Below are 26,418 nucleotides of genomic sequence, written 5' to 3'. Positions count from 1 at the left end.
TGAGTATCACAGGAGACAGCAACAGGCAGTGACCTCCTTGCAGTAGGACCACAACACACATCCACGTGGCTGGTGGGTGTGAGACCACTTCCCACACCTGGATAGGTTAACTCATCCTTGAAGCAATGCAGGTCCGTAAACAGCATGTCAGACCCTCAACGGGGACTCACACTTGCACTTAACCTGAGGTACAGTTGGCAGGAAGGCTGGGTTCTCAGTCAAAGCTAAGCTTAATTCTTCCTGGGCACTGTTCCAACTGCTGAGACGGAATCACTAGCTCCATCCATAGCCGGTCACGTATGGTTTCATGGTCACATTGCTAATGAGGTGTGGACTGCAATCTGGCAGGAAAACAGCATGTGCTGCCCTGCGCATCTCCCCCCCTGCGCAGGCACCTTGCTGAACTGGTGATCCCGCAGGGTGGGGTGTCTGCCAGTACCAACTCCAGGCTGAAAACACGCGATGCCCAAGTTACTTCAATTCCTCTGGGATAGTGAAATTTAACAAAAAACAATGGTGATGAGGGATACTAAAATTGGCTTATTTTAAATTTAGGCACACACAGATTTTGCATGTAAAAAATAAGTGCTACTCAATTTGTTTCAAAGTGAATACTACACTAGCCTCAAGTCTGCTGTTATTCACTGCAGGCACACCCACCTCCACGATGGTGCTGACTTTTCAAAGCATGGAGGGGAGAGGGATGCTGATACATCACAGATCTCAGGCCCGAATCTAGCAACTCAATTAAAAAGGCGGATTAGGCAAACACTGTTTTCTAGTTTATTTTTATCCTCAAACACCCCTGGAGGAAGGCACCCGCATGGCAGGCAGAGGTAGAAGCACGTCTACACTCTCAAACCTTGACAGCGCAGGGAAGGGATGAGGGCTTTAGCCCAGCTCCTCAGGCTGGGGTCCTGTCTCCTATGCAAAGCACCTTCTACCTCATCTTTACATTTTGCTTCTTTATTGACTTTTGATTCAAAATATTATGCAAGTAATACACATGAAATTGTAGAAAAAAATTAAAATGAAGATGAGAAAAAAGAAAGACAAAACTTAGAAGCTGAAGATCACTCGTAATCTTTCTTTTGAGTGATAAAACCATGCAACATTCTTGTCTATTCTGAATGGCTTTTATTTCCTAGAGAATTGCTGGATGCCAGGCACTGAGGTCAGAAAAACACAGACTTTCATCGCCCTTGACTTCAGGACACGGACAGCAGACAGGTCATTTTCTTTTCCTTTTTTTTTTTTTCTTTTTCTTTTTGGGGATTCATTGAGGGTACACTGGGATCATACTGTTTCCTAACCTGCCTTTAGCACCTACAAATGCCAAGAATACTTTTCCACTTCACCAGATGGAGATCTCCATCAACACCTTTCTGATGATCAGCAATCCATTTTATGGACATACTACATCTTGTGTAACAACCCCCATACTGCATGACACTGGAAGTAACGTAAATTTAAATTAAAAAGTTGTATCATCACTTATTTTAATATTCATTCTTTGTGCATAAGCATACATATTTTAGCATCATTTGAAATACCAAAGTCTTAAATGACATGTATGAGCATCAAGTGGGAAATAGCTGAATGAATTACGGACTATTATCCCCAAATCAACAAAGGAAAGGATCCAACAAAGAAAGAAAATTATAGACCAATATCATTAATGAATATCAATGCAAAAATATTCAAGAAGATCTTAGCAAACAGAATTCAACAACACATAAAAAAAATTGTATATTATGATCAAGCTGGTTTTATTCCAGGGTTACAGGGTTGGTTCAACATATGCACATCTATAAATATAATACATCACATCAATAAAATAAAAAACAAAGACCATATGATTCTCTCAATTGATGCAGAAAAAGCCTTTGATAATATCCAGCATCCTTTCATGATCAGAATTCTTAAGAAAATAGGCATAGAAGGGACATTTCTTAAACTGATAGAGGCCATCTACAGCAAAATCACAGCCAATATCATATTGAATGGTGTAAAATTGAAAACATTTTCACTCAGATCAGGAACAAGGCAAGGATGCCCACTGTCTCCACTTCTATTCAACATAATAATGGAAGTCTGAGCCATTGCAATCAGGCAAGAGAAGGTGATCAAGGGTATCCAAATAGGGTCAGAGGAGATCAAACTCACTCTTCACTGATGATATGATCCTATAATACCTGGAAAATCCCAGGGACTCAACTTTAAAACTCTTAGAAGTGATCAAGGAATACAGCAGTATCTCAGGATACAAAATCAATACTTACAAGTCAGTAGCTTTTATATACACCAACAATAGTCAAGCTAAAAAAACAATCAAGGATTCTATTCCTTTTACAATAGTGCCAAAGAAGATGAAATATCTGGGAATTTAACTAACAAAGGATGTGAAAGATCTCTATAAGGAGAACTATGAAACTCTGAGAAAAGAAATAGCTGAAGATGTTAATAAATGGAAAAACATACCATGCTTATGGCTGGGAAGAATCAACATTGTTAAAATGTCCATACTACTGAAAGCAATCTACAGATTTAATGCAATCCCTATTAAAGCACCATTGTCATACTTTAAAGAACTTAAAAAAAATAGTACTTCGTTTTTGTATGGAATCAGAAAAAACCTCTAATAGCAAATACATTACTCAGAAATAAGAACAAATCAGGATGTATCACATTACCAGACCAGGCTTCAGTACTATAAATCTATAGTGATCAAAGCAGCATGGTACTGGCACAAAAACAGAGCAGTAGATTTATGGAGCAGAATAGAGAACCAAGAGATGAACCCAGCTACTTATTGCCATTTGATCTTTGATAAGCCTATCAAAAATATTCAGTGGGGGAAAGACTCCCTATTTAACAAATGGTGCTGGGTGAACTGGCTGGCGACCTGTAGAAGAATGAAACCGGATCCCCACCTTTCACCATTAACAAAAATTGATTCTCACTGGATAAAAGATTTAAACTTAAGACATGCAACTATAAAAATACTAGGAGAGTGCAGGAAAAACACTCAAAGAAATTGGCCTGGGAGAATATTTTATGAGAAGGACGCCCCCGGGCAATTGAAGCAACATCAAAAATACATTACTGGGATCTGATCAAACTAAAAAGCTTTTGCACAGCCAAGAGCACAGTAAGTGAAGCAAACAGACAACCTTAAGAATGGGAGAAGATTTTTGCAGGTTATGCTTCCAACAAAGGTATGATAACTAGAATCCACAGAGAACTCAAACTAATCAGTAAGAAAAGAACAAATAACCCCATGTCTATGTGGGCAAGAAACTTGAACAGAAACTTCTCTGATGAAGACAGGCGCATGGCCTACAAACACATGAAAAAATGCTAATCATCCTTAATCATCAGAGAAATGTAAATCAAAACCACTTTGGGATATCATATAACTCCAGTAAGATTAGCCCACATCACAAAATCCCAAAACTACAGATGTTGGTGTGGATGTGGAGAAAAGGGAACACTTCTGCACTGCTGGTGGGAATGCAAGCTAATACGGCCTTTTTAGAAAGAAGTGTGGAGAACACTCAAGGATCTAAAAGTACACATACCGTTTGATCCTGCAGTTCCTCTACTAGGTATAATCCCAAATGATCAAAAATCATTTTACAACAAAGACATTTGCACCGGAATGTTTATTGCAGCCCAATTCATAATAGCCAAGACATAGAAACAGCTCAAGCGCCCACTGACCCATATAAAAAAGATGGAGACTTCACATCTTTTATGTTTACCTGGATGGAGCTGGAACATATTCTTAGTAAAGTATCTCAAAAATGGAATAAAAAGTATCCAATGTACTCAATACTACTATGAAATCAATATATAACCACCTACACACTCATACGAATGGCAAAACATAACTATAGTCTAGAAAAGAAGAGGGGCGGTGCCTGTGGCTCAAGGAGTAGGGCGCCAGTCCCATATGCCAGAGGTGGCGGGTTCAAACCCAGCCCTGGCCAAAAACCACATTAAAAAAAAAAAAAATAGAAAGTAGAAGAGAGGGGAGGGGTGGGGAGGGGGAATATGGAGGGACCTCACCTAATGTGCATGATGCAATGGTACATTTCACAACTATTTAGAAATGAGTATAATTGTGATGGATGTGTTAGTTCAATGTAAGCATTTCACATTGTATATTGAAGCAGTACCCTGAACCCCATAAATGCATCAATGTACAAAGTTATGAGTTAATAAAAATTAAAAAAAAATTATGGACTATTCATGCTATTAACAATTGTACAGCTTTACAAAGAATGAGATCAATCTAAACAATTGAATTGGAAAGATGAGCTCAACAAATCATAAGATAATAAGCTGTTAGATATGCATGTTTGAATTCATTTGCATATAAAATGTGGAAGGATAAACACTTGATTTGTTTGCTACTTAACAATCATGAAATCTTTTATTTGAGAGAAAGGGGGAGAGGGGAATCTTCTGTAAGTCAACAAAAAATAAGTTTTCTCAGGAAAAACACAGTCCCTACCAAGGACTCAAACCCTGTTCTACAAATAGTAGTCACTTGATTTGCTGCACTCACCCTCCCCTGAGATCTGTCTTTAAATTCCATCTCTACAGGAAGGACTGAAGAACCCATGTTTGTGCAGCCTGATCCACTCCCAGCTCTAACAGAATCACGTGGATAATACACATGTTGTGTTGATAACTATCAAGGATAATACTTTTTAAACATTAACTACCTATCTGTATTCCCTTTCTGCTACTTGGCTTCTCATTATCGTATCCTTCATCCATCACTGCATTGGGATTCTGTCTCTTTTAATTAGTGAAACTTTTTTTTAATCCCCTCCTAGGCCTCCCTGACCTCCTCTTATAAAACTCTTTATAAATAAGGACATTAGTCTTTCTAATGCAATTTTTATAAATATGTTCCCAGATTCATTTTTAATTCAGTGATTTTTGGTATGTGTTTTAAATGCACTAATAGTCAAACCTTTATAGTCAAACCTTAATAGTCAAATCTTTCTCTTTTCAGTATCTACTTTAAGAAAGTTCTTCTATCCTTCATGACTAAATATTTATGTAGGTCTTTCTCTAATACTTTAATGGTTTTATTTTCTATATTTAAGTCTTGACCACGGTATTACTGATGAAGCTCTGTAATGTGTCCCTATAAAGGGAAGTCGCTGTTCCCTTCTCCCTGACCATTCTGGTATTGATCCATGTGATTTTATTTCTTGCCTTACACGTGTACACTGGCCAGCATATCCAGAACTGTAAATAGTAACACTGATGGTAAGCAGGCTATCTTGTATCCTGATTTCAATAGGCAGGCCTGATTTGAGTCTCTCACCACTACAATAAGAGATTTAAAAAAAAAAAAAATACATTTGTTTCCTGACTGCGAGGACTCAGCCAGAAGGGCTTGGGGCCCCAGCAGCCAGTATGAGGCATTTAAAAATCTTATTCAAGAAAGATCACTCTATTCCCAAACTGCTAACAGTATGTAGCAAGCAAATAAGATGATCAAAAATAAACTTTTTAAAAATGGTCACCATGGTTTTTATTAATAAGAACTTACTAATAAAATCCACTATGCAGGCTTGGCGCCTGTAGCTCAAGTGGCAAAGGTGCCAGCCACATACACCAGAGCTGGCAGGTTCAAATCCAGCCCAGGCCTGCCAAACAAAAATGACAACTACAACCAAAAAACGGCCGGGTGTTGTGATGGGTGCCTGTGGTCCCAGCTACTTGGGAGTTTGAGGCAAGAGAATTGCTTAAGCCCAGGAGTTAGAGGTTGCTGTGAGCTGTGATGCCTTGGCACTCTACCCAGGGTGACAGCTTAAGGCTCTGTCTCAAAAAACAAAACAAAAAAAAAAAAAATCCACTACGCAGCCCTGATAAATTTGCAAGGAGCCCTACGGTAAAGCATGATTCTGAATTTCTGCAAGCTACCTGAACATATTTGATCTGAGAACTCAATGCTTGGAAACTGCCCAGAAAACACTGATCAGCTTGGGTATTTTCATGTGTGTGTTTAAACACAACCTCAGGAAGGAAATGATGGCCTATGGTTCTGTTCCTATATGACTGGTTCAGTCAGGATTTGCCACTAAGATAAGATTGGCTGCAAAGTTTTCTCAAAGCTCTAGAATAAACAGTGCAGAAATTTTCTCTTCTTGAAGATTCAATATACTGTCTAACCACTTGGGCTCAGGGCTTCCATTAGGAATCAAAGTCCTTCACTAACATTCTTAGCTGTTCCTGTGGTCATGGGTTTACTCAGCTTCCTAAACTTTACTGCCTTATCACAACCTGCTTACTGAGTACCTGCTCTGCATGACAGTGGGGGTGGCAGAGGGGGAGGGGGGATGCCAGGTCCTGGGGGTGCCATGATGACTGGTCCAGAGGGAGGGTCTGCCCTCACAGACCTGACAGCCCTGAGACAAAGAGCTCTTGGAAAGTTTTATGTCTTATATGTATTTTATATATGTGTGTTTTACACACACACACACACACACACACACACGTGCACAGAAATAAAAAGCCTAACTAAAGGAGAATTCCCACAACTTGAGACAAAAGATGAAGAGGTGGAAAACAGGTGAGAAAGAACAGTAGAGCCCAGGAGGTCCAACATCACTAAAGTTCCAGAAACACATAAGCAAGGGTGGAGTGGAAGACACATCTGCACGCTTGGGTTTCCACAGGGAAAGGGACCCACATGCCCAGCCCAAGAACCATAAACACACCCACCTACACAGCTGCAGACTTCTAGTTTGTGTCTAATTGGGAGTTAATGAGACTTAATGAGGAGGAGACACTAATGGCTAAATACTTCGTAAGACTAAGAACAGAGAGGAAGAGGGCAAAAGAGAGGCCGGGGACCAAGAAGGAATCAGTGGCTGAGGGGAAGGCTTGCCTGCCAAGGGTGCAGTAGAGAAAAGCAAACTCAGAATTTGCTCTGGAGGAAGAAGAGAAGGATGTGCAGTATTGGGGGAGGGGGGGGAAGATCAAGAGAGCTCCAGGGTTTTCAGCTTCAACAACTGGGAGCCTGAACATGCTGCTTATTGAGAGGAGGAAGGCAGGAGAAAGCCTGTGATATGTGATATGAATAGAGAAGGAAAGTTGGGGGTTGGACCTGGAGTCTGGAGTTCTCAGATCAGAGCTCCTGATCCATGTGCATCTCCAATAGAAAAGATGTTTGCTGGTGCCATGGCCAAGGTAAGATCACCAGGGCTAGGGGGAACAAACATAGAAGGGAAGAGGCCAGACTAGAGGGAAGAGTGAGCAGAAGTCAATTCTAGTTATACAGTAGAACCTTCATAGTTGACCACCTCGAGCTAACCTAATTTTCATAAACCATATATGCACCACATATGCGTATTAGTACGGTAGGCCTAGTTCCTATGGTGACCATCTCTGTTACAATCCCGTGGGCAGTCAACTTACAGTCCTACTGTACTTAGGCTTTTCTGGAAAACCACCATTTCATTACTATTTTCTTTTTCTCAATTTAAAGGCAGGAGGCATAGCGTTCACTCCTTCTGCCTAGATTGCAATTTTACCCCTCTAGATGGACGTGCACTCTCTCCCTACCTCCATTAGCCTTGCCAGAAGTTTGTCTACATTGCTTTCTTTTCCCAAAGAACCAGACTTTAGATTTATCACTGTTTCATATTTTCTGAAGCTTTAACTCTTCCCCCCTCCTCCACTTACTTCAATTAAGTTCATTTTTGCCCCATTTTCCTAGCTACTGAAATTCATGTACTTTGCCTCAAAAGTGATGAATTTTCTTGAGAACTCTCTAAGCATGATTATTGCTGTTACTGTCATCATTTGCTAAATTATCACTAATTGGGAAGCTTCAACTTTCTCCCTAAGAGTTATTTATAACAATTTTTTCTTTAGCTTCTAAGCAGTTTGGATTTTTGTTCATGCATTTGTTGTTGATTTTTAATTATACCGTATTATAATTGTATTTGCCTTTTTGGCATTAATCACCATTTCACTAAGTGAATATTTTTACACGCCCTCTTTATACCTGCACTGGTGCTGAGATGAAGAAATTAAGAACAATCTTGGATAAGTATGATGATTGGGTTTTCACACTCTGTGAGATGTGCTTCCTTGATGCCTTTTTTTAAAGACCTGGGATATTTTTTGCACATCATAATTTGTAATGATGTATAAGCCGGACGCAGTGGCTCACGCCTGTAATCCCAGCACTGTAGGAGGCTGAGGAGGGAGGATTGCTTGAGCTCAGGAGTTCGAGGCTTGTCTGAGCGAGAGTTAGACCCCGACTCATGGAAAAACCCAGCCGGGCGCCGCGGCGAGCGCCTATAATCCCAGTGGCTTCGGAGGCTGAGGCAGCAGGATGCCCACAGCCGGAGTCTGAGGTTGCAGTGAGCTACGATGCCATTGCCCTCTGCAGGGCATAGGGTAGAACTCTGTCTCGACAAAAAAAAAAAAAAAAAAAAAAAAAAAAAAAACAAGGCAACTGTAATGATGTATAGATCACATTTCTGCTATGATCCATTTTATTTGTGCATCACGCTCTAATACACAGAAGCAGAACTGAGTGTAGTATGTTAAGTCCTAATCAGACCTTGTGGGTTTAGCAACCCATCTTAGCCACTCAGGAGCTGAATGACACTGGGCAAATCATACTCAGCCTTTGTGTCTCAGTCTCTTCAGCTTCTGGATAAGGATAACACAGACATTCATCTCATCTCACACTAGATACAAGTGTTATGTAAAGCCCTGCTGCACAGTAAAAGATCAATAATCAAATAATTACAGGGCAGTGTCTGTAGCTCAGTGGGTAGGGCGCTGGCCATATACACCCAGGCTGGTGGGTTCAACCCAGCCTTGGCCACCTAAATAACAATGACAACTGCAACAACAAAAAAAAATAGTTGAGCATTGTGGTGGGCTCCTGTAATCCTAGCAACTTGGGAGGCTGAGGCAAGAGAATCGAATCGCTTAAGCCCAAAAGTTTGAGGTTGCTGTGAGCTGTGACGCCACAGCACTCTACCCAGGGCGACATAGTGACACTCTGTCTGAAAAAAAAATTAAATAATTGCAGAGTATTTCACAAAGCAAAAGAACTGGAAATCCCCTTACATCAGTGGTTCTCAACCTTCCTAATGCCGCGGCCCTTTAATACAGTTCCTGTGGGTTGCAACCCACAGGTTAAGAACCGCTGCCTTATGTTATTACTTTGTTTTATGAAATTTTACTGCTTGGTAAAATTTCATAGTCCCGAAATCATTCACCTATGAGATATCCAATTCTTACTTATGCTCTGCAGACACACACAAAGAGAATGTGGGCTCAATTTATGATATATGGAATTCTCTGGCTCTCATCAACAATCTTATCAAAGTCCCATAAGACTTCACTAACACAAAATTCGGCATTACTTAAAGGGCAAAAGACATCTCTAATGGACTTGAAGTTCTATGCAAAAGGACTGGCACTGACCAGCAGAATCCTGGAAGAAACCACATCTCCCACGCGCCATAGGAGAGCAGAGCTCTGCTTGGCCTGGAGACCAGAGTCGTGCTCTCAATGCCAGCACAGTCTCTGGTGATCTCTGTCTCCTGCCAACCTGGCAGTATTTTTGAGACTAAAGATGTGGGTTTTCAGTATTTCAACTCTTACACACTTTGGCGTGATCTCAAAAGTCACGAGTTAACAGTGCTGCCATCTCTCTCAGTGCCACCCTCTACCCATCACTGCCACATCTGTCTTCTGAAATATCTTGAGTGAATGCCACTTTCAAACTTCTGGTTCTAAAAATCCCTTCAACTATTCCCCAGCATGAAGCAAATATAAATTTAAACTGTCAGACCATTCTTATTTAAAAAAAAAAAAAAAAAAAAAAATTTTTTTTTTCCTCCTCAAGTGTAACTATTACAAATGTTCCAAAATGGTGTTCCACATATGGGGAGATTATTACACTTACAGCATGGCAATGCCCCAGTGCTTTCCAGCCCTCTCTCCTGCTGCCTGAAAACCCGAGAGGCCGATGAGGGCCACCGTGGGTGTGATGGTCAGGGGACCGATGTATTTCAGCAGAGCACCCGGCAGGCCTAGGAGGCCAATGACCACTTCTATCAGTGAGGACATGATGATGGCCCCCTGGATCTGGAACAAGAGATGGCACAGATGTGAGAGGGAGTTGCCTGTATATTGAACACTCTGAATGTCACCTGCAACCACCACTAATAACTCCGTAAGGCAACATGGTACTATGTTATCTAACAGGTATGACATAGCTGGAAAATCCCCTGGGACCCCACAAGAAACTGCAGTGGGGTTCATCAGGGCTTAGCAATCATAAAGTACAATATCACTGATGCAGACATATTCCAGAAATGGGGTCTGAACTCAAAGCCCACCTTGCCTTACCCACGGATAAATGATAACAGACAGACTTTAGAATTCCCATTTAAGAACACAACATTTCAATACCAGCCCTCAAAGAACCCTCCAGCACAAAGACTTTGAAGAGTGATCCCTGTAGGACATTTACAAGATAGTGTTATTGAAATAATTCTAACAAAACATTTCTAGTATGCAGAATGGCCATATCTGTGCTCCTTCTGAAGGAGAATTATCTCATGGAGCTTGGAAAATATGAATAAACGATCACTGTTCTCCATGCCTGGGAACTTACACACCCTGTTCTGTGTAAGTGCACTTTGGGAGAAAAATAGCTCTAGTTCTTTCAATAAATCAGGTAGACACTGAGGCCAAAATGAACAACTTTGCTGTTTGTTCACAAGCCTCTGTGGCTCCTTGTAGTGAGCTGTAAGCCTTGCTGGCTGTGCTGGAGGGTGTTAGCGGACAGGTCTGTGGGTCTGCAGCAGGAGGGAAACAATTCCTCCTAGTTGCACAAAGTATTTCCACATGCTTCAGTTTAGAATGATGCTTAACTAAATTTAGTTTAACAACAGAAATAAATGTGTCTGTAATTGAAAAAGAAGGGTTTATTGAGAGCAACTGTGGTTTCTTGGGTACAACCAACGTGGAAGCTAAGAAGAAACACAAGCCACAAGCAGACAATGTTCAGCTTTACCTCTCGGATCCGGGGGTACCAGATGTGTTCTGTGTGCAGCAGTTCGGCTGTTCCGTTGACAACTGAAACATCTTGAAAACAAAAACAAAAATCAAGTTTTTCTTGGAGTGACACTGATGTTTCACAGGACACACTCATTTTTTTCATTTTACCCCTTAAAAAGAATTTCCTCCCTATTTTAATTATATGTCAGGACCCATCCCTAAAATTCAACCTACAACATTACAGCTTGTTACGTTAAAAGGTGGATTCCCCAATGCTAATCTAACCAAATGTATTCATCCACTGACTAAGAGGTTCCCCAACTCATCAAAAGCTGATTGACGTGGTGATACTCTTACTAGTACCAGCCTCACACAAAAAAACAACCTCTGCAAGCAGCTAATTGAAATGTCCAACAGCAAGGTTGCTGGACTGAGGGCTTAAAAACAGAAATAAAACAGAGGGCCTCTACCAGTTCGAAATCAAATCAATGGTAACCCCTAGGAGCAAGGAAGGAAATGAAGGCTGGAAAATTTTGCTCCTAGAACCTCAAAATATAACCCTATTTTGAGAGTACAGCAGGTCTGACTCTGATTTTCTCAAATTCCCTACCTTTTCCTGACCTTATCGGGTTCCTTAAGGATCTTTGCAATCACTAAGGAAGGGGAATGAAAGTCATTTGCAGAAAACCACAGTAGCCAGATCCTTAAAAAGCAAAGATGTTTCAGAGAAGGGATGCTGATGCAGCAAAGAGAGTGATTACTGATGGGCCACAACATCCACTGAAAGAGAGAGGCAGAAAAATAGCACAAATATTTTTCTATTCTTTCCCCATATTTGTCAATCTCATTAGCATAGAGAAATGAGGTCATTTGTGGTCCTTTCCTGCTCTGGGGTCAGGGATGAACAAGTGGGTAGAAAGAGAGAGAGAGACACGATCCACAGATTGGAGTGTTCTGAGCTGTTTGTGGGCTTGTGTGTTTCGTGCCTAATTCCAGAAAGGATTTCAATGCTGCTGAGGGCAGCTTCTCCAGGCCTCCCTTTTATCACCTGCATTAAAGGACCCCAATGACATATGTGGAAATAACTGCAATTACCTGTGGTGTTACATTTCCATTTATCTAAAGACAGGATGGCTCGAGCAGGGGCCAAAAATGCAAAAGCACTGGCCTGAAACAGGGGTAACCTAAAAGAAACGAGACCAAAACCATGATCACGGCATCGGGAACTACCGAGGTAGTTCACTATTTGACAGCTTAACAGTCTTTTCCATAGACATACAGCACAAGAGTTAATGCAAGTGCACCTGAAAGACAGAGTCCCAGTCTGCAAAGGTTTCCTACGCCACGCAGTGGGGGCCACTGGCTTCCCCCCTCCACTGCTTTCCCTCAGGCAGTTCCAGGGTGGGCCCTGGGGGAGCCCTGTGGTTAATGCCAGCACCCCAACACCAGCCCCTGCTATCACCACCTTTCCTCTGCAGGGTGGTGGGTGGGGTTTCCAGCATCTGGGTTTCCCACTTTCCCGCTGAGCTTATAAATTCCTTTTTAAACCTCGGTGTATTTCTGCTACTCTGTATCTTCCTCCTCCTTCATTTCAAATTCTTATCCGTTATCATGGAAAAAAAGAAACTAATCTTCCTCTGTTGTTCCATTTTGTTGAGTCAAAAACCAGCTTAATCACAGAGGATAAGTACTAAAAGCATGTTAGTGGTCCAGATCTATCAAAGCTGTTGAGTTATAAAGTGACAGCAGATGTAATATTCTGCTTAAGTATAAACATACTTCTAAGTTTTCCAACATATCTTTAAAGGGCCCAGAAACGATCCTGACACTTTATCGGAAATGTTCAGCATTTCAGCTCAGTTATATTAAAGCTACTTTACGGGTTAGCATGAGAACGTAATCATTTTTATCATTATGTTGGAGGTAAATATAAAACTGGCTCCTTCTGTCTGGAGGGCTGGGGACTCTCAGACATCCAAATCCTTAAATGTCCCCGGCAGCCTGGCCAGTAAGAGAAGCACCCAGCATCCTCCCCTCTGAGCTGTCTGGCAGCAAGTACTGTCCCCAGTGAAATAGGAACTGGACCAAGAAACAGAAGTGGCTCTGGCTGAAGGACAAGCAGCCACGCTGCAAGGCCAGAACCCAGCACACACCATTCTGAGCCAGATGAAGTTAAGACTCCCTTGTCTTGGCCATTTTAATCCTGCAATAAAATTAATTGAGAGCATGTAGAATGCTGGCTCTGAGGCAGAGGCAAGCCACACCATTCACACCAGATGCACTGCTGACAGCTCCTCCATGGGCACACCCTCCACCCATTATGGTTATGACTACGTGCTAGAGGGGGCTGGAGCATAATGCTAAAAAAAAGGTGCAAGTAAAGGTCACCTGAAGCAGCAATATACATTACAGGTAAAACATGGTTTGACTTATAAAATGTACAAATTGTGAGGAATATACTGCAAGGGTAAAGGGAGGTCAGCATGTAATTACAAATGGACGCTGCCTCAAAATGTCCCAAAGATATGTGGTTTCCTGGTTCAGATTTCAGGTTTCTGGCCATGCCTGCTCAGGCAATGTACTAGGAATGGCAAAATGCACCTAGACATCTGTGTCCTCAGGAACATGGCCAATGGCCTGGTGATCCCCAGGAAGTGGATCCAGGTTCCACTCCTCAGTCTGTGCCTGACCTCAGCACCTTTCAGAGGTGACCAGTTTATGGCTCAGCCAGAGCTACAGACCCTATGGGAGCACAGCTGCAAAGCAGTGGCCTCATCAAGCAACCAGGGCCGAGTTCTTTCGAAAGTGGGCAGTAACGGAATCTCCGAGGACAATCTGAAGAGTGCTGTCTGTGCCAGCATTACGTGTGCACCATTCCGCCACATATACCACCTGCCACGAGCTGTTAATACCCCAGCAGCAAGTCGGGGCTCCGTCACCAGCAGCACATTATCAGTGGCCTGACCCAATAATTTACAGGAAAAGTTGCAACACGAACGCATGAACCCGTCAAACAAATCAGGGCTCCTCCAGACCACAACGAACACCAATTTTCTGAGAATTTTAGCATGAGTGGCAAAGTGGGTTTTTAGGAGCTTCTCTGGTGTGACGCCAGTCAGCCCTTGGCTCCTGTCTCTGGTCACACAGCAGGGCTCCTGTCCCCAGGCCTCGTCCTCTCAGGACCAGCACTGTCTAGACCTCAAGTGTGAGAGTGGATCTTCCCCAGGCAGACCACGGAGACTGGACAAGAAACAAAGTGGGCCTGTCTTTACACCAGGGACTGCCAAAGTTGGCCAAAGCTAGCACGCCACCTATTTTTGTGAATAAAGTTTTGCCTGAACACAGCCACACTCCTGGGTTTACTGTCTTTGGCTACTTTCCTGTCACAAAGGTGGGGGGCAGGGGCGGGTGCTGAGTAGTCACAACAGAGTCCTGGCAAAGCCTAAGACATTTACTACTACAGAAACGGTTTTCTGATCACCTATACAGAAAATAACTCTTAAATATGTAAAGCAACAGTGGTTTTTGCAGACCTGTTTTTACAGTTAATAGTATCACTAGATGTTAGTTTTTAAAAAGTGGAAACTTGAGCAGGCAGAAAACCATGCCACTGTCCCAGGTTGGTTCCAGCCCTGGGAGGACATAAGAACCTTAGCAGCCCCAGACAAGTCCTTACTTTATTCAAAACCCTGCCAGGCGAGGCTCAGCATCTCCAACTCTGTACCCAGATGACCTGAGCCTCATTCTTGGCCCCCTTTCCCACCTACGCCTTCTCTGCCCTGCACCATAGTTGGGATTCTCTTCTATCAGACACGTTTCTAACTCACATTCAACTTTTATCCATCACTCAAGACACAGAGAAGATATCACCTCTCCAGGAAACATTCCAGGGTCTCTTTTGAACGTGTGATAGTGCCCCACCACTTAGGATTTTCTAGTCAAGATTGCTGCAAGTAACTGCCTCCCTCCCTACAAGGCTACCAGGAATAGCTTTAGGATTCCCTTGAGTTGCTGGTTAAAAATGGAGATTTCTGCAGCTCACTCAGTCGTGGTGGTGGAGAACCAGAATCTAGGCGTGGAAGCACTGAATGTGCATTTCCAACAATCACTAGTAAGTGAGGCAGAGACTGCAGGCCCCTGTGCTGGGTGAAAGGAGTCATTATCATTTGAGAAATACTTCCTGGGTCTCTGCTTGACCCAGGCACAATTACAACCACCCAAGCGAGTGAGGGGGGTCTCTACCGTGTGAAGACTACACTCGGTCACATGTGAGGGGCCATGATGTGATGGTGAGAGATGCTGTGGGGCTTAGAGGGAATAGTCGCCCAGTCTGGTGGAGGGTCACAAGCATCCCAGGCAGAAAGAGGTGGGTGCAAGATGAGAGCCACACGCAGACCAAGAACCCTGGGGGACTGCAGGTGCTTTACTGTGGGAGCAAGCACAGGAGCTGATGTGGTGACAGTTGGTGGGACAGGGCAAGATGCCCTATGCTCTTCTTGAACCATGAGTAGGAAAACTCCTGAAGGGCTTAGCACTGAAAGCACCACTTTAAGTAATAGCTTGCCTGAAAAAACCAAACCAGAGGGCTGTGGCAGAGCCCAGATGAGCAGCCAACCTGGGCCAGGTCTCCACACACAGCTGGGCCTGTGCTCCCGCCACAGAGTGGCTGCTGTATGCACTGACATGCCCCCCCTCCCCCCAACAAAACTGCCCTGTCCACCTCACCTGGGGCTGAGATCCCCCCACAGCGGGTCTACAACCTCCACCATGGTATCCCCAGCACTTAATGAATTAAAGGTGCTACTTACAAATATTCTCTGAAAGGAATTTTATTAGACTAGAAATAAGAGATTGAGTCTTTCTGGCACATTTTAAACGCAAATTTGGAAGAGGACATTGTTTAGATTAAGAACACCCAGTAGAACAGATAGTAAAATGTGCGTGAATTTTCATAACAAATCCAGATACTCTTCCAGATTCTTGGTTTGGAGTCCCCTGTGATGTTGCTAGAGAAAGGTCTTTAAAAGATAATAGTTTGTACAGGAAGCACCATGAAGGTGCAAAAAGTATCTGCCCAGAACTAAACTGTTGAATGAGAATGAACAAAATCTATGCCAGCCTTCCTCAGCCTCCCAAGACAACCACCAAAGTAGATATGAAACCTTGCAATGCCAAAGGAATGGGGACTTGAGTCTAAACTAAGGACAATTTTAAGACAATAATCTCTAGGATACAAGAGGGTTTGGCTTTGAGGAGACATAGTTTCATTGTTGAATCTACCACTAGGAATGTGGGTCCCAAGAATTTTTAAAGAGAAACTAACACTTTTTAACTGATGACATTACCCAAATTGTTGGAAAACAGCTTATAGACCTAGTATGTGTACTTTACCAAAACACTTGAGTAGGCATATTCTGGCCAGGTGCAATGTTTCACACCTATAATCCTAATAGTATTTCGGGAGGCAGGAGGATTGCTTGAGCCCAGGAGTTCAAGTTCAAACTCAGCCTAAATAGGAGCAAGACCCTATCTCTAACAAAAAATATCAAAAGTTAGCTGGGCACAGTGGCGTGTACCTGGAAACCCAGCTAATGGGGAGGCTGAGGCAGGAATATGGCTTGAGCCCAGGAGTTTATGAGGTTGCAGTGAGCTATGACTGTGCCACTGTTTTCCAACCTGGATGACAGAGAAAGACCCTGTATCAAAAAAGGGCAGGGGACACATTTTCTCATTAACACCACCCCTTCCTCATCATACCCTCAAAAAGGTAACATTTAATAATATAATCTAATAGTCAGTCCATATTTAAATTGATCTTGTTTAAAAAAGTACTTACAGGTATTCCCCCCAACCACCCAATGTGAGTTTCTATATGGCATTCGTTCATCAGTGTGTCGTGATTAGGGCCAGGAAAGCATTCCTGGCAAGGAGAGTGACTACTGCTTCACATCAGGAGGCCTGACACATGGGATGTTCCACCACGTGGGAACGCTTGCGTAGGGTTGTGGCCGACATGTCTCTCCATTGTAAAACTATCTTTTTCCTGTTTGTAGTTAATAAATAATCTGTAGGGTGGTAATTCTTAGATTATGTGAATATTATGTTACCAGTAACTTTACATTCTAAGACAGTGAGTTTAAACATTAGTTTTCACTTTTATCCTTCCTTCTGTATTTTATTGGTATCCTTTCATAAAGAGCTTTCCTTTTTGAATAGTTTTATCTCCTCTCTCTCTCTTTTCTGATTATTACTGTAGACACATGGATTCCTTTTTAATTCAAAGTTCTGTAATTCATTACCATGCCTGCTCTTAGTAACTGCCCCAAACCTGCCCAAAGCAGTCTGCTTGAGCTGGTTCCTGCTCCTTTGGACATGGCCTACCCCACGTGCCATCTGTCTCAGAGTGAGCAGCTAGCTTTCTGGCACAAGACGCCAGGCTAAACTTATACTCTTCTCAGCCCCAGCCTGGACCTCTGGTCCATCTTAATGAAGGATGAAGAACCAGGTGGAGATCTGGGCATCAGGTGGGTTCACTGTCACTGAGGCTGTCATCAGTGCCATCGTTTCTGGGCCCTTGCAGTCAGTGAACAGAGATTTTAAAAAAATACATTTTTTGGATCATGAAATTAAAATACCTCCAATTCACTGTGTCACTTTATTTCCTTCCGTACTTGTAGCTCTCCTTTTCCTATCTGAGCATCTCGGCTCCTATCCTCATCAATATACTTACTCATTTCTTCTATCCTGTTAACGTTAGGCGTTAACAGTTCCGAAATCACACCAATGATCCTACGATGAGACTGCTCTAAGTTTCAGAACACTATTTCTCTGTGGTTTGCATTTCTTTTCCCCTCCCTTACAACATATCTCATTTAGGATGAACAAAGTACTGTGTTCTAAAGTCTGAATTAATTTCTTTCTCTATATGGTCAGCGATTTGACATACACTTAGGTTTACCTATTCTGTTTGCATTCAATTTTAAAGTTTGCTTTTCTTCATCCTTTTAAATAGGCTTTGAATATGTTGAACATTTTATACAGTTTAAACATCAAATCATATAAAAAGATATAGCAGGAAAGGCTTGCTGCCGTCCCTATCCCCTCACCCTATTCCCACCTTCCCACTGTCACTATCATTTTCATTATCTTACCTTTTTCATTTCCCCTTTCTCATCACTGCATATATATATATATATGTACATATAAATATATGCCTTTTTTTTTTGCAGCTTGCTTTTTCAATATATCCCAGAGCTCCCTCTATACCAGCAGCACACAGAGATCTTCCTCATTCTTTTTCAGGGTTGTATAAGACCCCATTGTGTGATATACCACAGGGGGCTGGGCTTGGCCAGGCCAGTCTCCCACAGGCAGTCATTTTGACTACGTTAAATATTTTGCTACTGTAAGTTACCTAGCAATAAATAACTTTTCATATATTATTTTCCATTTGTGAGTGCTTTTCTTGAGGGTAAATTTCTAGAAGTGAGGCTGCTGGATCAAACAGCAGAGTAATCTGGATACTGCAACATCCCAGGGTTTGGACCACTTTGAACCCTGGCCAGTAGTGTGGCAGACCTTCCTTCTTCCCCCCAGGCTTGCCATCAGAGTGGCTTGTCAGTTTTATTTTACTCTGACAAAGGTGAGAAATACACCCTGGGGATAGCTGTAATTTACATTTCTTTAATTATAAGTCAATGTGACAATCCTCTGGTATGGTTAAGCATCATCACTCTGTAGCTTTCTAATGAACTATCTTTTGTCTTTCTATAGGACTCTTTTATTTTTAAACTTTGACTTTTATGTATTCTTTCTATATTAAACTGTATCTGTGATAAGTTACCAATATTTCTGTAGTGTATCATTTATGGTATATTTTTAAAGTGTGAAAGTTAAAAAGTTTTCTTAAAAAAATATATATAGTTAATATCATCAAATTTACCATCCTTTAATTGCTCCTGGAATATAAATCCTAGTTTTTTTTTTGTTTGTGTTTGTTTTCAAATAGAGCCTCAAGCTTTCGCCCTGGGTAGAGTGGCTTGGCGTCATAGCCCACAGCAACCTCCAACTCCTGGGCTTAAGCGATTCTCTTGCCTCAGCCCCCCAAGTAGCCGGAACCACAGGTGCCCGCCACAACGCCCAGCTATTTTTTGGTTGTAGTTGTCACTGTTTGGCAGGTCTAGGCGGGATTCAAACCCACCAGCTCTAGTGTATATGGCTGGTATCCTAGCCACTTGAGCTGCACGCTCCTAACCTTAAATCTTAGTTTTAAAGTCTTTTCCCTGGCTCGGCACCCATAGCTCAGTGAGTAGGGTGTCAGCTACATACCCCTGAAGCTGACAGGTTCGAGCCTGGCCCAGGCCTGCTAAACAACAATGACAACTGCAACCAAAAAATAGCCAGGCATTGTGGCGGGCGCCTGTAGTCCCAGCTACTTGGGAGGCTGAGCCAAAAGAATGGCTTTAAGCCAAAGAGTCTGAGGTTGCTGTGAGCTGTAACATCACAGCACTCTACTGAGGGTGACATAGTGAGACTTTCTCAAAAAAATAATGTCTTTTTCTCACTTCTGAATTATAAAGAAATTCAACCTTGTTTTTATTCTAATACTGATATAATTTCATGCTTCTTGTATTTGGATCTCTAAACCATTTTAAGTTGATTAATTAGAGGCAAGTGCAACCTTTATCTTTTGAGTTTGGGTTATCTTGGTTTTAAAAATAAATATCAGTATCCTACAAGTGATTCTGATGAGTGCTTCCAATTAGAGACTTGGGAGTGGCAAGCTGATGAACGCCTGCCCCCTTGACCCACAACTCCCCCAAACAGGAAGCTGTTTTAGGAAAGCACAGAACTCCAGGGGGCTAGTTGGACAAAATTTTGGTAACCCCCTGTTTATACATGATAGTATCAACTATTTCAGGTAAAGGATTTGCTAGCATCAAATACTTTTCTACTTAAAGACCCGGCTGCTTACAAAGAGGCAGGAGGATCTCTTTTGGGGGTTGCAATGTTCCTTCTGCAGACTGACGACGAGGTGACTACACATGCTAACAGAGGTGAGCTTCACTGCATGTCAATTACCCCTTAATAGAGAAGATGTCAAAAAATTATGTCTATCAATCTATCAGTAACAGGGGTGGTGGTAGAAAAACATATTCCTTAAAACAACAGAGTCATGCCAAATACTCACAAAACTCCCACATTTATTTTTTTATTTTTTATTTGTTTTGCAATTTGTTTTGCCACCCTCGGTATATGGGGCCGGCGCCCTACTCACTGAGCCACAGGTGCCACCCCAAAACTCCCAAATTTAAAAGAGGAAAAGAGTTTCCCCTCCCAGTATTTGATGACAAGCGCTGTCCTCTATTCCCATGTTGTGCTGCTTTTGCCAGGACAGTCATCTGTCTAAAAAGGAAAGAATTGGGGGCGCTGGGGCATGAGGAAGAAAAGGAAGAGCAATTCAGGAGACATGGCAAAGTCTGGGGCAAGCAGGACCTGACGGGCAAGGGAAGAAGGTCATAAAGAACAAAACTCACTGAACCCACATATGACAAGAGGACTCATTCTCAGAGGCCTCTGCAGCATCAGAAATACCAGCCAACAGAGAAAGGGTGTATTAACTGAACAGGAGACCACCGGAAAGCTAGAGTTGAAGGAGCAAATGCAGGCAGTTCCGCCCTAGAGAACACACTCAGTTGAGAAGCAGAAGGGACTCAGGAGAGACTGGAACTAGTACCTTCATGGCTTTCTGATGGCCTCTGCCACAGAAGGACATGTTGCTCCCTGAGGCTTCCCACCTCATGGCTGGCTGCATCCCTCTCTGACCCCCACACTCTTCCTTCCCTTCCAGGGGGCCTCAAACAATGAGAGCCAATGGGGGGTGGGGGGCAGGCATCATTTGTTTGGTGCTCACTTACAATCTCAGTATTAGCTTATATCCTAAGGAACAGGGCTTGCCCAAAGCCCCAGTACAGCTGGCTGGGAGAGTGAGGCAAAGTCACACCTCCAAGGTCATTCATTACCTCTGGGTTCTCAGTGGCCTCCCAATTTATAGTATTATTTTAAATTCTCTTTGAGATAAATGGATGGTCAATTTCTTACTGGGCAAAACCTCCTACAACTTACTGTTATATGCCTGGTTCAAATGACAGAATACAAAGGGGCTGACATCACTTACACAGTAATCTTAGGGGAAACATTCGCCCTGAATCCACTGTGCCTCTGGCCCCAGCTTCCAGTTCACAATAAACAGGGGGGATTGTAGGACCAAACCAAACCACGCAGCAAGGACACGAGCAGGACACTGTGGGGCAGTGACGAGACAACTGGCCTGTATTCTTTAAAAAGACATGATGCAGGAGGAAAAAGGTAGAGACTCTATTATTGCGAGACCAGAGAGACAATAAACAATGTACCACATAAACTTGACTCGAGGTTGAAGAGAACAGCTAAAAAAGGCATTTTAGGGATGAGTCAGGAAACTAAATGTGGGCTGCATATTAGACAGTAAGACAGAATGTTCACTTTCTCAGGTGTGCTGAATGGTATCGAGGTTACACAGAAAACCCTTGGTCCCAAGAGAACATTTAGGGAGCGGTAAGCCATCATGCTGTCTGCAACTTTACCTTCAAGAAGGTTCGAGAACCCAAAAAACTGTACATGTGCCCACACATGAACATACATAGGAAGAGAATATGGGACGAAATCTGTCACCCCCACTCCAATCTAACCGCTGCATCCCTCCATTTTTCTAGTCTTTATCGGTAGTCATGAGTTCAAAGCCCCCAGATTTAAGACTTAAAAGTGTCCTGAACCTACCTCCCCCACTCCCCAGCCCCCGTACTCAGTGAGCACACAAGGCAGGCCAGGCCTGCCTACAGGCCCCCAAACCTGCTAAGATAAAAGACTGGACACTCTCTCTCCCAGTGTAGAAAATACAGTTAAGGACAGGCGCCTGAATCAGCTACAATGACTCTCTAGGCCAAAACCCTACCTTCTGTCAGCACAAGACCACATCCTGTGCCCAAGGCAGGCTGGAAAAGGCCAGGAAAGGCTCCTCCTAAAGTCTTTGACTTTAATAAAGAGGTCAAGAGCGATGCCTCCAAGAGGAACCTGGAGCAAAAGGCTGAGTAGAGGGCAAGGAGGTGGGGGAGGAGCAGGAGTGGCCACAGACGTGAGACTGCTGCAGCCTGGCAATCACTAGGTTTAGGGGCCACTCTAAACAACCCTGCCTGATTGCTCAGGATTTTAAAGGCTTTGTACTAATTCCAGAACAAGGTGTAGAATCAACATTACACAAATGAACCAGAATGAGGATTGCTAAAAGCTCACTCAAGAAAACTGAGTAATGAAGACCTCCTTGAAGCAAAGAGCAAGGGATCAAGGGCAAAGCACAGGGGAAGAAGGAAAAGGCAGAGACAGGGAAGTGGAGGCAGAGGGAAGATGCTGCCCCTTCCCCAGAAGACAAAGGCTCTGGGAAGGGCAAAAGCCCTCAAAATCACACAACTGGGGCTGAGATGGAAGACTTCTAATGCAGAAAGATGTCCCTGGAGGAAACACTCTTGTGCCAGAGGAGATGTGCAGCGAAGGAAGGAGGGTCCCCTGCACACCCGTGACACTCATGTCCTGTGGCCTCAGTTGTCAGCCCACAGAGAATATGGCCCCAGGAGTGTGTGCACTATGGCACTTAAGACTGGCATTCTGTGCTTTGAGGTCTGCCAAGGCACATGCCTGTTTCACCCTCATGGGTTTCCCCTCAACTCTGGGTATTTTTGCAGAATTAAACAGGCTTCTAGGACAGCACTCCCCTCTTAACCACAGAGCCTGTGTGAAAAGAGGCAAGACCCCACCACAGCACTTTGTTCCCTCCTCTGCTGTCGACATTTCCTCAGAATCAAGACCCCAGCCCCCAGGTTTGTACTCAGACCCTATCCCTACCATCCAGTGCAGTGGAAGTGCTGGGCACTCAGCAACAAGTGGACAAATACACAAAGAAACACACCCAACTTAGACAACTGGAGAACTAGCTTGAGGTTGGAAAAGTCTGAATATCTGTCTTAGAAATCACAAAAGCTGGCTGGGCGTGGTGGCTCACACCTGTAATCCTAGCACTCTAGAGGAGGAGGTGGGAGGACCCCTTCAGGGCATCAGTTTTTGACCAGCCTGAGAGCAAGACCCTGTCTCCACTAAAAAGAAAAGAAAAATTAGCCAGGCAGCTGCCCACAGTTTCTGGTACTCAAGGGGCTGACACAGGAGGATCACTTGAGCCCAAGAGTTTAAGGCTGCTGTGAGTTACACTGACACCACTGCACTCTAGCTGGGGTGACAGAGTGAGACTGTCTCAAAAAAAAAAAAAAAAAAAAAAAAAAAAAGAACCTTGCCTAGGGTGCCTGCAGTCCTTATGGCAGCGATGCTGGGAAAAGACCCCCACACTCGCAGCCACATGCGCCTTTCACTCCATGCTGCCCCACCCTGTACCCACTCTGCCCCAACTGCTTTATCTATTTATTCAGTCCTACTTGGAGCAGTAAATAAACATACAAGTCTAAAAAAAAAATGACTCACAGCCTATGCTAGGTCTATCTTAACATCTACAGTGGTTCTCAACCTTCCTAATGCCTTGACCCTTTAATACAGCTCATGTTGGGGTGACCCCTTTCTAGCAATGAAAATAATTTTATGGTTGGGGGTCACCCCAAAATGAGGAACTGTATTAAAGGGTCGCGGCATTCGGAAGGTTGAGAACCACTGAGCAGAACTAAAAGGCTCTTCATATTATTCACATCAAGACTTCTCTAAAGTGTTTTAGGAAACTTACAACAATCTACAAAGACACTACAGTAGCACACAGAGCCTCCTTCTCTGTTTTCATAAAGGAAACAGCAACAGAGGTCACCTGTCCAAGGACATAATGCCACGCTGGCATTAGAAATCACAAAAGCTGGCTGGGCGTGATTTTGTGATTTCTAATTTTCCTGTGCCACATGCTAACACCTCATGCTTTACCCTGAGAAATGTAGGGTCTGACTGCCCAAGGGATTAGAATTTCATAAAGTTACTCAAAAACTTGGCATTCACCAGCACAGGCCTTGTGACCAGTTCTGACAACACTGACATTGGTGAGCCCCCTGGAACAGATACCGTCCTGGGTAATGGCAAGGTGTCTGATTATGGGGGTGTAGGGGAAGCATCTCCCACCCTCCTGAGATCTGGTTGCCAACCCTGCTCTGCTGCAAAGGCTATAGAGATAGGAGTGGGGCAGAAGGAGGCTATGGGATATCTAGCCACTCTTGGGAACGAGGGTGTAAGAGGCAGCTCAGCTGATGGGGTAGCCTTGTATTATCTGGCACAGTGGAAGGAGGGGAAGATGTGGGGTGGAAGAGCAAAGGTCCTAACAGAAAGAGATGAAGGAGGGAGAGGTGCAGGGGGATGAGAGGCGGGACACAGACAGACATGGTAAACACCCCCTTAACTGGTGACTGGCGGGGCAGAGAAAGAAATGACCATCTGTCTCACCACTTCAGCACACCTTCAGTGCCTCAGACACTTGGCCTCTTGCACAGCAGGCCCCCAGGTACACCCTGGACTACATTGTAAAGAACCTATCAACAGGGTCTGAGGCTATGCTGAGCGGGAGAGCCTGCCTTTGAACCCCCACTCACTGCCCACTTGCAGGACAGGGTGGAAGCAAGGATTCCAGGAAGGAAGAAGTACTGCTGGCACAGAGAACTGGAAAGAAAGCATCACTCAGTGCCAGGGAGGCCAGGAATACAAGCAGGGTTACAGTACAAGGCTGAGGCACTCCTTCTTCGCCATCCCCAAAGGGCTCTTTAATCTATAAAGCTTCTTCTGTCAAAACAAATGAGGACCAGACCTCCAGCACTCAGGCTGGGACTGAACTCAGGGCACACTCTCCCTGCCTCCCACCAGGAATCCCTCTCCTGCCCCTCTGCTGCTCCTCATGGTCCCCCTCCCATCCCCACCTTCAAAGTGCCTAGGCCCACAATGCTGCTCTGGCAGGTAGCACAGATCCCCTGGGATGCCCTCATCTTGCTCTTCCTCCCAGGCACAGCCCCATTGCTGAGTCCTCTGCTCTCTGCTGACAAAGCCACAGCTGGATCTCATGTCCTGTCTGCCTCCGATGTGGGTGGGGGAGCTCCTGCCAGCCCACACTGTCTCTTCACTCCTACCCTCCCAGATGAAGGTGCTCCCTCACCCTCCCACATCCTCTGTGACTCCCTGTGCCTCTCCTGGAGGGTGCTGCCCTTGTCATCACCTCTGCTCACCACCATGACCAGACCCCAGCCACTCAATCTGTGGGACAGAGCCAGGACTCATTCTCTCTGCTCACGTTAAGAATATGGGCACCACCCACACCCCCATAGCCATATAGAAAACCCACCTCCCAAGCCTAACACCACACCAAAGGCTCTCCAAACACCCCTACCCAGCAGCACACATTCACTGCTGTGGGGGCTTGACACCACCTTCTGACCTACAGCTAAGCAAATGGACACAACAAAGCACTGGGAGGGGCTCTGCCATCTTGCCAAGCACAGCAAGGAAGGCAGCCTGCACAATGTCCCACGGGCACAGGGTGCACACCCACCCCCTAAAGGCCAAAGCTCTACACTGAGCTGTCTTGGCAGGGTGTCAAATCCCTTCCTTCCTCAGCTCATTCAAAGGGGCTAAGGGATGTAAATGGATTGTACCATTTAGTTCTAGTGCCCCAAAGGGAAGCAACAGGATACCTTCAATAACCCAAAGAACCACCCAAAGCCCTCCAGGCCCTTCCTATGCCACCATCACACAAAGACACCCACTGGGCTTAGCTGCTGGCCAAGACTCGCCTCCTTGGCAGGAGATGGGGCGGAGTTGCACATAGTCCATGCTTTAGCACAATAAAGACATCTCTCACTCCCTCTTCAGACTGACCAACAATTCTCAGTTAGAGGCACTGCCCAAATTTACAGATGGACTATGCCTAAGATTAGGTGATACATCAGCTATCTAGAAAAAGATTTCCCCAGAGAAACAGCACCTGCATGCGAGGTAAGGCTCCCAACACGGCCAATAAAAGCTTGGTCATCCACTCTGGATATGAAGCAAAGAACCATAGATGCCAGGCCCTGTATTTTCTTGGGAGGCCCAGACCACACCTCTATGCCAAGGACCCCGTGGCCCTCACCCTCCAGGCACCCTTCCTTCTGCTCAGCATGGTGCATGCAGGCTAACAGCGCCTGGGGAATCTGAGAACCCACAAGCTGGCCAGTCCCGCCACCTTTAGCCCACACAGCTTCCTTCTATCAATAGACCTGCCACCTGCCCTCCCACACTGTCAACTGGAAAACACTA

At 44.1% G+C, this 26,418-nt stretch overlaps 1 protein-coding gene across 7 annotated transcripts in view; it reads right to left on the bottom strand.

Annotated features, from left to right (window-relative positions):
* The window catches only part of SLC23A2 (solute carrier family 23 member 2), a 146,088-nt gene that overhangs the window by 23,743 nt on the left and 95,927 nt on the right, over positions 1-26,418 (bottom strand). For all 7 annotated transcript variants that reach the window (XM_053573857.1, XM_053573855.1, XM_053573856.1 and 4 more), the window contains 3 exons: positions 12,160-12,248; positions 11,081-11,151; positions 9,965-10,146 (listed from right to left, as the gene is read on the bottom strand). In XM_053573857.1, coding sequence (XP_053429832.1) covers positions 9,965-10,146; positions 11,081-11,151; positions 12,160-12,248 — 342 coding nt within the window. The remainder of the gene's footprint in view (positions 1-9,964; positions 10,147-11,080; positions 11,152-12,159; positions 12,249-26,418) is intronic.

The sequence above is a fragment of the Nycticebus coucang genome, chromosome 21, assembly GCF_027406575.1.
Source record: "Nycticebus coucang isolate mNycCou1 chromosome 21, mNycCou1.pri, whole genome shotgun sequence".
Taxonomy (NCBI): domain Eukaryota; kingdom Metazoa; phylum Chordata; class Mammalia; order Primates; family Lorisidae; genus Nycticebus; species Nycticebus coucang.
Note: the sequence above shows the minus strand (reverse complement) of the source record. Positions and strands in the feature narration are given on the sequence as shown.